Source organism: Cetorhinus maximus, chromosome 17 (genome assembly GCF_964194155.1).
Source record: "Cetorhinus maximus chromosome 17, sCetMax3.hap1.1, whole genome shotgun sequence".
Classification (NCBI taxonomy): Eukaryota; Metazoa; Chordata; class Chondrichthyes; order Lamniformes; family Cetorhinidae; genus Cetorhinus; species Cetorhinus maximus.
In genome coordinates, this window is record NC_135895.1 from 39,595,874 (window position 1) to 39,608,431 (window position 12,558).

The 12,558-nt window shown below is 41.1% G+C and overlaps 2 protein-coding genes across 4 annotated transcripts in view; both read left to right on the forward strand.

Moving 5' to 3' along the window:
* tmem69 (transmembrane protein 69) overlaps nt 1-12,558 on the forward strand; it is a 522,919-nt gene that overhangs the window by 145,750 nt on the left and 364,611 nt on the right. The gene's annotated exons all lie outside the window — the stretch shown is intronic.
* Nucleotides 1-12,558, forward strand: part of mast2 (microtubule associated serine/threonine kinase 2) — a 544,666-nt gene that overhangs the window by 48,566 nt on the left and 483,542 nt on the right. For all 3 annotated transcript variants that reach the window (XM_078561040.1, XM_078561041.1, XM_078561042.1), the window contains exon 3: nt 11,377-11,507. In XM_078561040.1, the coding sequence (XP_078417166.1) occupies nt 11,377-11,507 (131 nt within the window). The remainder of the gene's footprint in view (nt 1-11,376; nt 11,508-12,558) is intronic.

Consider the following 12,558-nt stretch of genomic DNA (forward strand, 5'->3'; position numbering starts at 1 on the left):
AGGGGCAATCAAGTAATAACAAAAATGGACAAACAAATTCACCAGGTAATAAGGAAGTGGTGGACAGGCTATTAAAAGAAGGATAAAATTGAATTAAAATTACAAACCAATACATCATTCCAACACTACAGGCACTGAAGTACTTATAAATTTCACCACTTCATCATTTGGCCATGGGATGATCATACACCAGCAAGAATTTAGACAGAAAATGGAGGATAAAATAGAAACATGAATGAATTAGAGTCAGGGAGGGAGGGAGGACAACTACACTGTGTGATGCCTAATAGCCAATTCCATTTCACAAGTACAGTAAAAAACCTGAAATCAATTTGCTTTTTTCCCTCTGCATAGAATACAATATTAGTTTTTTTAAATGTTATTCTGTAAATGCAAATATTAACTGAGGCATGGAATGTTAGACATGTAACCCTAATCTCTTCCTCTTCAAACATCCCACTGCTTTATTCTTTCTCAAGGAAATCAATTGTTAATTAAGCCTTCACTTAACAGGACAGAAGTGTTCACCCAAAGGCCAGCCAGCGATGACTTTGCATTTTTAAAAATGTAAGAATGCATCTGGCCTGGTAATGTTGTGGAGAACAGGTGTCAGGGTCTAGCGATGATGTGCTGACACCTGAGTATGACAGCTCTGCAGGTGGAAGTTTGGCATCTGGAAGGATAAGGTGGATATCCTGTGGCCTGTCAGTATTGGAAGGTCAGTCATCCCACAGTGTGGCAGGACTGGGAAGCATATTACGGTCTGCAGCACAAAGTATTTACGGCACAATAACAGGCCATTCGGCCAACAGGTCCACAGAAACAGGCCATTCGGCAAACAGGCCCATGCCAATGTTTTTGCTCCACATGAATCTGTTCCCACCCTTCCTTGTCTAACCTCATCAGCATATGCTTCAATTCGTTTCTCTCTTATCTAGCTTCCTCTTGAATGCACCTATACTTTTTGCCTCAATTACTCCACATACTTTACCCAAAGAAGTATCTCCTGAATTCCCTATTGGATTTATTAGTTTCTGTCTTATTGCCCCTGGTTTTGGTCTTGCCCATAGCTGGAAACATCTCTATGCTTACACTGTCAAATTCTTTTGTTCTTGGGATGAAGTGCTGCCCATTCCTAATTGTTTATGAGAATGTGGTGCTGAGCTGTCTTCTTGAGCTGCTGCAATGCACCTGGTGTAGGTACACTCACAGTACTGTTTGAAAGGGAGTTCCAGGATTTTGACCCAGTGATAATGTAGGAACAGCAATATGGTTCCAAGTCAGGATGATGTGTAGCTTGGAGGGGAACTTGCAGATTCCCTTGCGTCCTTTTGACTTTTGTCCTTATAAGTGGTAGAGGTTCGGTGTTCGGTAGGTGCTGTTGAAGGAGCCTTGTTGAGTTGCTGAAGTGCATTTTGTAGATGGTACACACTGCTACCTCTATGCATTGGTGGTGGAGGGAATGAATGTTTTAAGGTGCTTGATGGAGTGCCAGTCAAGTGGGTTGCTTTTCCCTGAATGGTGTTGAGCTTCTTGAGCGTTGTTTGAGCTGCACTCATCCAGGCAAGTGAAGAGTATTCTATCTCACATCCAACTTGTGCCATGTAGATGGTAGAAAGGCCTTCTGAAGTCAGGACATGATTTACTTAATAGAGAATTCCCAGCCTCTGACCTGATATTTTACCCACAATATTTATGTGGCTGGTCCAGTTTAAATTTCTGGTCAATGGTAATCCTCAGGATGTTGAAGGTTGGGGATTCAGCAATGGGAATGGTGTTGAATGTCATAGGGAGATGGTTTGATTCAGATGGAGATGATCATTGCCTGGCACTTGTGTGGTGTGAATGTTACCTGTCATTTATCAGCCCAAGCCTGCATGTTGACCAGGCCTTGATGCATGCAAGTACGGATGTCTTCTGAGGAGTTGAAAATTGTATTGAACATTCTGTGATCACGAGCGAATATCCCCAGCTCTGACCTTATGATGGAGGGAAGGTCATTGATGAAGTAGTTGATGATAGTTGTGTCTGGGATTGAGGAACTTCTGCAATGATGTCCAGCAGCTGAGATGATTGGTCTGCAACAATCACAACCATTTTCCTTTGTGCTAGGTGTGACTCCAACCAGTGGAGTGTCCTCCCTCTGATTCCCACGGACTTCAATTGTACTGGGGCTTCATGATGTCACACTTGGTCAAATGCTACCTTGTTGTCTCACTGCACCCCTGGCATTCAGCTCTTTTGTCCATGCTTAGACCAAGTTTGTAAGGAGACCTGGAGCTAAATGGCCCTGGCGGACCCCAAACTGAGTATCGGTGAGCTAGTTGTTTTTGAGCAAGTTGGATTTGATAATATTGTTGATGACACTTTCCATCACTTTACTGATGCTTGAGAGTGGTCTGATGGGCTGTTCATTGGCTGAAATGGATTTGTTCTGTTTTTTGTCGACAGGATAAACCTGGGCAATTTTGCACATTGTTGAGGAGATGCTAGTGTTGCAAGCTGTACTGAAGCTGCTTGGCTCAGGACCCGGGCAGTTCTCGAGCACAAGTCTTAAGTAATAATAAGGATATTGTCAGGTCCCATAGCCTTTGCTGTATCCAGTGGGTTCAGCTGTTTTTGGTATCACATGGAGTGAATCAAATTCACTGAAGACTGGCACCTGTAATGCTGGTGACCTCGAGAGGAAACTGAAATGGATCATCCACTTGGCACTTTTGGCTGAAGATGGTTGCAAATGCTGCAGTCTTGTCTCTTGTACTGATGTGCTGGTTTCACCCATCATTGAGGATGGGGATGTTTGTGGAGACATCTCCTTCAGTCAGTTGTTTAATTTCCCACCACCATTCACAACTGGATGTGCAGGACAAGTAGAGTTTTGATCTGATCTGTTGATTGTGGCATTGCTTTGCTTTGTCTATCTCGAGTTATTTCTGCTGTTCAGCATGCATGGAGCCCTGGGTTGTAGCTTCACCAGGTTGGCAGCAGGTATGTCTGCTGATTGCCACCTATTGCCCTCTCTCACCTGGTGAATCAACACTCCTCCATGTTGAACACCACTTGGAAGAAGCACCAAGGGTAATAAGGGTACAGAATGCACTTCAAGTCCAATGGGGGAACTTAATGTCCATCACCAAGAGTGGCTTGGTAGCCCCAGTACTGACTTAGTTGGCTGAGTCACAATTGGCCTGCGACAGAAGGTGAGAGAACAAGAGGTAAAAAGCCTACTCAACCTCGTTCTCACAAATCTAGCAATTGCAGATGCATTTGTTCAAGGTAGTATTGTTGCAGTGACCACCGTGCAGTCCTTGTGGAGACGAAGTCCTGCCTTCACACTGAAGACACCCTCCATCATGTTGCGTAGCACTGCCATCAAAACAGATCTATTAGATCAAAACTGGGTATCCATGAGGTATTGTGTGTTATCAGCATCAACAGAATTGTATTCAACCACCACCTGTAATCTCATGATCTGCCTTTACTAATGAAGAGTGTCAAATGAAGCATGCCAGGTGCAGCACCAGTCTGGAGGGGAATCCTGGGGTCCTAGAATATTGAGAGTGTTCCTGAAGTCTCAAAAGCATGAGGGCAGCAACTCTAACGTTTGACTGTGAAGGGTGGGTCTGGAATATGGAAGTATTGGAGATGGCTAGACCCAAGAAAATGCACCTCAATCCACCATTCCTGGCATTGGGGCGACTGGCTTTTCTCCCATTCATTCTCCTATCATTCCTGTTTTGCAGTGTACCTTTCTTAATCCTCCGCCACCTCTTACCTTTTAAGCCCTAATGCTGCGGCTTGTTAGCTTCAAACTGTACTTCCTGTTTCACCCAGTATCTTGTAGCTACACAGTTGTGGTCCATCTCCACCTCTGCCTCACCTCAAATCCCGCCTTGCCAATCCACCTTGTTTTCTTGCCCATTGCTCTGGTTGTCCCCCTCATTTATTTCTGCATGACCCCATCACCTCCCCCTTAGTACTTTTTCATTCATAGTAAGCCGATCAATTCCTGAAACAAGTGCTTTCCCACCAGTCCGCTGTCAAGTCTATGTCAGTTCTTTGGCATTGCCATTTGGAAATGTCATTGCACCTTTGAATAATGCTGTGGAATCTTTAATATCAACCTAACATGCAGATGGGGCATCAGTTTAACATCTCATTCGAGAGATGGCATCTGTGACAATAATGTGTAGCCTGTGCTCATGTCCTGGGACAAGACTTAAATTGACACCATTTTAACTTGGGTGAGAGTGCTACATCACAGAATCACAGAATTGTCATGGTGTAGAAGGAGGCCATTTGGCCCATCATGCCTGCACCAGCTCTCTGAGCATTTTAACTTGGCACCAATCTCCTGCCGTTTGCACGTAACCCTGCACGTTGTTTCCATTTAAATAATCATCCTCTTGAATGCCTCAATTGAACCTGCCTCCACCACACTTCCAGACAGTACATTCCAAACCCTAACTACTTGCTGTGTGAAAAAGTTTTTTCTCACTTCGCATTTGCTTCTTTTGCAAAACACTTTAAAACTGTGCCCTCTGATTCTCGATCTATTTATGAGCGGGAACAGTTTTTCCTTATCTACTCTGTCCAGACCCCTCGCGATTTTGAAAACTTCTATCAAGCCTCCTCTCAGCCTTCTCCTCTCCAAGGAAAACAGTTCCAACTTCTCCAATCTTTCCTCATAACTGAAGTGTCTCATCCCTGGAACCATTCTCATAAACCTCTTCTGCACACGCTCCAATGCGTTCACATCTTTCCTATAGTGTGGCACTCAGAACTGTACACAGTGCTCCAGCTGAGGTCTAACCAGCGTCCTACATAAGTTCATCATAACCTCTCTGGCTCTTGTACTCTATGCCCCTATTAATGAAGCCTAGAATAACTGTACGCTTTAGAAACAGCTCTCTCTACCTGTCGTGCCACCTTCAATGACTTATGTACACATACACCCAGGTCTCTCTGCTCCTGCCCACCCTTTAGAATAGTATCCTTTATCTTATACTGTCGCTCCATGTTCTTTGTACCAAAGTGTATCACCTCTCACTTCTCCACATTGAACTTCATCTGCCACCTATCTGCCCATTCCACCAATGTGACAATGTCGTTTTGAGGTTCTGCACTGTCCTCCTCACAATTTACAATTCTCCCAAGTTTTGTGTCATCTGCAAACTTTGAAATTTTCCCCTGCACACCAAGATCTAGATCATTTATATATCAGGAAAAGGAAGGGTCCCAATACTGTCCCCTGGGGAACTCCGCTACAAAACTTCTTCCAGCCCGAAAAATACCCATTAACCATTACTCTCTGTTTCTTATCAGTCAATTTTGTATCCACGTTGCTACTGTCCCTTTTATTCCATGACCTATAATTTTCCTCTCACATCTGTTGTGTGGCAGTGTATCTAATGCCTTTTGGAAGTCCAAATATACCACATCAATGCCCTTGCCCTCATCAACCATCTCTGTTACCCCTTCAAAAAACAAGTTAGTTAGACACAATTTTCCTTTAACAAATCCATGCTTACTCTTCCAAATCAATGCACATTTTTCCATGTGACTATTGATTCTATCCCGAATAATTGTTTCTAAAAGTTTCCCCACCACCGAAGTTAAACTAATTGGCCTGTAATTGCAGGGCAGCTCTTTACAACCATTTTTGAACAAGGGCATAATGTTTGCAGTTCTCCAGTCCTCTGGCACCTCCCCTGAATCCAGGGAACATTGAAAGGTTATTGCCAGTGCCTCTGTAATTTCCATTCTCACTTCCTTCAATATTCTTGGATGCATCTCATCCGGTCCTGGTGTATGATCAACTTTAAGTACCAATAGCTTACCCAATACCTCCTCATCAATTTTAAACTCTTTTAGTGACTGAGTTTCCTCCTCTGTCACCATGGCCTGGGCAGCATCTGCCTTGTAGGTAAGGACAGATGCCAAGTATTCATTTAACACCTCGACCATGCCTCTTGCCTCTGTGTAATTCCCCTTTTTGGTCCCTAATCCTACTCCTTTTACCACCCCTTTATTATTGATGTGCTTATAGAATACTTTGGGATTTCCTTTTATGTTAGCTGCCAGTCTTTTTTCATAATCCCTCTTTGCTTTTTCAATCCCTTCTGAACCTTCTGTATTCAGCTTGGTTCTCAATTGTATTTGCTACCTGACACCTGTCATAAGCACACCTTTTCTTCTTTAACTTCATTTCTATCTCTTTTGCCATCCAGGGAGCTCTGGATTTGTTTGTCCTAACGTTCCCTCAAAAGAGAAGATACCTTGACTGTGCCCAAACCATCTTCTCTTTGAAGGTAGCCCATTGTTCAGCTACTGTTTTTCCCACCAACCTTTAGTTCTAGTCTATCCGGCCCAGCTCCGTTCTTGCCCCATTGAACTCTGCTCCCTGCCAGTTGATTATTCTTTCTCTGGATTGACCAATGTCATTTTCCACCATCATCAACCTTATGGTACAATGATCACTGTCCCCTAAATGTTCCTCCACTGTCACTTGATCTACTTGGCCCACCTCATTGCCAAGAACAAAGTCTAGCAGTGCCTTTCTTGTTGAACTGGACATACACTGCTGTAGGATATTCTCCTGAACACAATCTAGGAACGCTTATCCCTCACTGCCCCTTACACTACCACGATCCCAGTCTATATAGGGGTAATTAAAGACCCCCATTATGATGTTTACACCTGTTTGTAATTTCCTTGCAGATTTGTTCCTCTATATACTTCCCACTAGCTGGTGGTCAATATATTACATTGAACAATGTAATTGCACCCTTCTTATTCCTTAGCTCTAGCCAAATCGATTCTGTCCTTAAATCCTCTGACACATACTCTTTATCCAGCACTGCAATGCTCTCCTTAACCAAAAATGCCACCCCATTTCCTTTTTCCCTTTCCTATCTTTTCTGAACACCTTGTAACCAGGAATATTTAACACCCAGATCTGCCCTTCTTTAAGCCAGGTCTCCATTATCGCCACAACATCATAATCCCATAAGGCAATCTGTGCCTGTAACTCCCAAATTTTATTAACTATACTCCGTGAATCACATACATGCAGTGTAACCCTGAATCAGACTTCACTACTTGCTCCCTTACTTCGACTCCATCTATAAACTTACTATTCTCTATTTTAGCGCCATCTGCCTCTCCCAGCATTCTGTGCACTCTGGTATTACATTCTAATATTCTCTCCTGGTTCCCATGCCCCTGCAGAGTTAGTTTAAACCCTCCCCAACAGCACTAGCAAACACCCCGCAAGGAACTCAGTCCCAGTTCTATTCGGATGCAGCCCATCCGGCTTGTACAGGTGCCATCTCCCCCACAGCCAGTCCCAGTGTCCCAGAAATCTAAAGCCCTCCCTACTGCGCCATCTTTCCAGCCACGCGCTCATCTGCCTTATCTTCCTATTTCTGTACTCTGAGCCAAACTGACATTATTGAGCAACAGAATGTTGTTTTTGATATCTTTATGTCAGTGCATGGCGATGCAGTGATCTATTTTCCAAATGAGGTTTTAGTTTTTTAAAGAATTTATTTGCATTAAACACTGATGTGATACTAATTTCCATACGTAACCTGGTAAAGCATAAGCTATTACTAACAATTTAAAAGAAAAAGACTTCCATTTATATAACATCTTCCAAGTTCTAAAGTGCCTTATAGTCATTGACGTACTTTTGAACTGTATTCACGATTATAATGTATAAAATACTGGCAGCAGCCAATTTGCTCACAGCAAATTCCCAAAAACAACAATATGATAGTCTGTTTTTTTTGTGATGTTGATTGAGGGACAAATACTGGCTAGGACACTGTGGAAACCTCCCCTGCTCTTTGAAATAGTGCCATATAGGATGTTTTATATCCGCCTTCTCATGGCAAAGATGGCCCTTCTGACAATATAGCACCCTCTCAGTACTGTGCTGGAGTGTCAGCCTAGAATTGTTGTGCTCTAGTCGTGGAGAAAGATTTGAAGTTGCAACCTTCTGATTCAGAGCCGAAAGTTTACAACTGAACCACTGCTAATGCACAACAGTTTAACTTGCAAATGTGGAAGAGAAAGATTTAATGTTGTTGATCAACTCTCTTTTGGTTTTGAGTTAGAGTATAGCATTTTAAAATGTAGAAAGTTCTGTGTACTTTCAGAGCACTTACATTGAAGTGAATTATCTTAGAGAAGTGTTTCTGTAAATCTAAATGGTGAATGATATTTTTGTGCTGAAAAGATGGATTTGTTTTCCTGTTTTCTAGGGGGGCAGCAATATAAATTTGCTTTCCCTTGTATTATAAGCATCACCTGCATATGGTTAGGAGAGTCAGATTTTCAAAGCTGTGAACTTATCTTCGGTACTCAAGAGAGAGTGCATGAAGCACCACTAGTCATCTTGTTCTGGGGGAGCTTTTTTAGTTTGGTAAACTGAAAAATGAAGCAATTTGTATGCTCTGTTATTTATCTCAGTCCTTGGCTTACTTTCCCTTCATATCTGATCCACTGGCAGCCTTCACTGCTCCAATGATTAACTCCCTGCACCTGAAGTAATATTTTATTTCAGCTCAAGGTTAACAGAGAAGGAAAGCTATGGAATTCCAGTATAAAGCTATTATCCATTTGTGCAACTTCTTAAAAAAAAAAGCAGAAAAATTGACATATTTCCCATTCTGCTTTTGGGCATCTTCAACATTTACTTTTTGCATGGAAGCACAAGATTCAGGGTCTCGGTTGTCATTTGGAGCTGTTCCAAAGAGTTGGTTATGAGGCATCTTGCATGCATCAATGACATGCCGGCTTATTTGGAAGTTGGTGCTGCAGGCTGACCCAGATACTCACTCTGAGATTATTCAAGTTAGTGCAAGGCTGCTGCTGTGAAATCTTGGGAGTAGGTTGCCTGTCTGCCTTTTTCTGTAGGGGTCGTAGTATGTTTGTTAATTTATTTTCCTGTGGTATTATTTAGGGTAAATTTTAAGAAAAATGGTATTAAGCAGCCTCAGCAGGTAATATTTCTGACTCTATTAATTTAGTCTCTCATTGGTCATAGTAATTGCATTCTGTTTACCTTCTAAATCTAGTCCCAGACTTCTGCAGGCAATGGTGTTGCAGATTGCCTTGTAGCTCATAATTGGGGACTTTTAGTTAAAAACTAAGCTTAACTATAAATATTCAGAAGTTAGCTTCAACCTCTAGCTGTGTCTTTAATCTTCTGTGGATTGTGGCAGGCTTGCTGTGCCTCAGACCCAGAAAAGCTTGATTCTTGGCACCTCATTTTGCCTGTTCAGCATCTCAGAATAGTTTCATATGTATGTAAATATTTTATGGTGTGTACAATATATTATAATGTGCAGAAATTCACAATGCAGGTTCCTCAAGTCTGGCACCTATTAACCATATTAGGTAGATCATGTAAAATGATTAAAACGTGTAGGTATTATGAATGGTGATCGAAGATTTGAGCAGCATTTTGCATGGCATATATTGGGGACATTGATATATTTTTAATATTATTCTGTCGTATTTTTAATATTCTGCCGTATATTCAGGATGAGCCCAGTTTGGTGTGCCAGCAGCCTTTGCCATCTGGAGTTTTTGCAAATTGCGGTTGGATGTGCCTATTCTGTCAGCATTGGGAAAACCTGATTTTGTTATCTTTTGGGAATCAACTGGTGAATCAAACACCTGTGCATACTATTAATCACTTATCTATTTAAATTGACAGATAGCATTATTACATTTTGCATAGAAATAGAAATTATTCTTGTATCTGCTCTAGAACCCTCATTTTATCAATGTTTCAAAACTGCTGAAGCATTTTGCCCCATCGGTCCATCTGTATTTTCAGAGCTGTTTCCTGTTTAATGTAAACCTCAGCATTGTGATTTATGTTGCTCTATTTAGCTTTAAAAAGGTTGTAGTAGGAGAACACACATCAACCTCTGGATCAACCTTATAATGGTGATTCCAGTCAGACTAGAAAGCTAATTTCCAATTCTATTTTAAAACAAATGTGACGCATACAGGTTTTCGAATGTACAATCATCCTGGTGCCAGCCTCCAGAACCTCTTCTACAAGGAAAAGCAGCTCTCAGATAGTTCTCCAATCGAGATCCAATATCTCCCATCTCCCAATTTGTGTCTATCATCTTACTGCATGTCTGGATTTGTTTAAAAAATACAAGATGCCAAGTTGATAAATCAGTAAATGAACATAGATTTGAGACAATAAGAGAGCGATATTTAAGAGTAAACAAAGAGCTATTGGCAAATGGAAAGATACAGTAAAGTACAGCAAGTAATCAAGAAGGTAAATGGAATGTTGGCCTTTATTGCAAGGGGATGGAGTATAGAAGTAGGGAAGTCTTGCTGCAACTTTACAGGGCATTGGTGAGACCACACCTAGAGCACTGTGCACAATCTTGCTCACTTAAGGAGGGACATACTTGCATTGGAAGCAGCTCAGAGAAAGTTTCACTAGCCTGATTTCTGGGATGAAGGTTTTGTCTTATCAGGAAAGGTTGAACAGTTTTGGCCTACACTCATTGGAGTTTAAAAAAAATGAGAAGTGATCTTATTGAAATGTAAGATTCTGAGAGGGCTTGGACAGGGTTAATGCTGAGAGGATGTTTCCCCTTGTGGGGAAATCTAGGACTAGGGGATAAATGAAAGCAAAATACTGTGGATGCTGGAAATGTAAAATAAAAACAGAAAGTGCTAGAAAAACTTGGCAGGTCTGGTGGCTTCTGTGGAGAGAAAAACAGAGTTAACATTTCGAGTCTGATGTGACTCTTTGGAACCGGAACTAGAACTAGGGGGCACCATTTCAAAATAAGGTGAGTCCCATTTAAGATGGAGATGAGGAGAAATTTCTTCTCTGAAGGCCATTATTCTTTGGAATTCCCTCCCATAGAGAGCAGTGGAAGCTGGGTCATTGAATGTTTTCAAGGCTAAACTAGAGAGATTTTTGATCCGCTTGAGTCAAGGGTTGGTGGGGGGCAAACAGGAAAGTGGACTTAAGGCCACAACCATCAGAGATGATCATATTGAAAGATGGAACTGGCTCGAGGGGCTGAGTAGCCTACTTCTGCTCCTATTTTTTCTGTTCTTGTGACAAGGAGGCGGAAATGTATGGGTGGAGGGTTTGCAGCGGGAAAGTAGAGGCAGGATGAGTGAGTGCAAGATGATTGGAGACTAAGTTAAAGGAGGATAGAGGTCAAAAATGCCTATGACGAATGTATTTGATTTTTATATATATCGTATATATGCTACAGAGACGTGATAGAGAGGACATGAATCAGTGCACAGAGTGTCACGTAGTATTCTTTTTAGCTTTGTTGTTCTCTGCACTAAGTTTCATATTTTCTGAACTAGGTAAACACTTGCTACCGCTTTCCAGTAGCAGTGGACCATTGACATGTCAAGTGCCTGGAGAACCCTCCAACTTGGTGCGAATGAGGAATCAAAATTTAGGGCAGTCAGCTCCTTCCCTCACTGCTGGCATGGTAAGTCCAGATTTTTTTGACAATCACATTGAAAAGCAACGTAATTGTTAAAGTAATGGAATCGTGTGTTTCTTTCTTGCAGTTAAAAATAAAATAACTCCAAATTCAGTTTTTAGGACCGAGGATTAGGGGTGATTTGTATATTTGAAAAATTTTATTTTAGGTGACTTCCACTTGGGCATAGATTGATGCTGATGGGTTCTTATTGAAGTTGATTACATGAGTTGTTATAATATTCTCGGGACAAGTTTTTTATAAGCAATACAATAAGCATGACAAATCAACGTAATTTTCAGTGGTTGTGCTAACATTCCAGATCTAGTAACAGAAGCTGTTGTAGTTAACAAGTAACGAAAATATTTGAGGATAAGGCTTGTTTCCCTCAACTTTAGTTATGAACATGGAATGAGAAATTAAGAATCTGAACCTCCAATTAATGTTTTATATGCAAATCAAATGGAATATGAATTGTTTATTATAAGGCGGAATTCCTACTTGCAGAATGTTCTGATATTACAACTATTTTAAATTTGTTCTGGTAAACACAACTTGAGAAAATAATTAAACTTTTGCTTGTGTATGTGTCGATATATAAATTTTTAAGGTTTAAAGCTGAACACCTTCTCAGAGGAAAAATGAAATGGCATTTTCAGAATAAGTTGTGGAGAACTATGGATGAAACTGTTAAGAAGTGAAGTCCTGTAGCTTTAAAGGGTATGTTGATGAAGATTTATATACAACTGCCTTTTCTAAAACCAAAAAAGGAGACTTCTGATTTGGGGAAAGCAGTCCAAAGCAGAACAACTGAAGCCTGTTTCGTTTGGAATTAACAAGTATTTCAGTTTGTTGTGATTTTTTTTATAACCCAAAAATCAAGAATGTATGAAAGGCTAGAGAAAAGAAAAGTATTTGCACTGGTTAGCGATGGCTTACAAAAAAGTACTCCTCAGATCTCTGAACAAAAATAATCTTTGGAAATAAAAATAAGGAAAACCAATTAGGCCCATAAGAATTCATCTCTCCATGACCTTAACTAACTCTCTTACTGCTT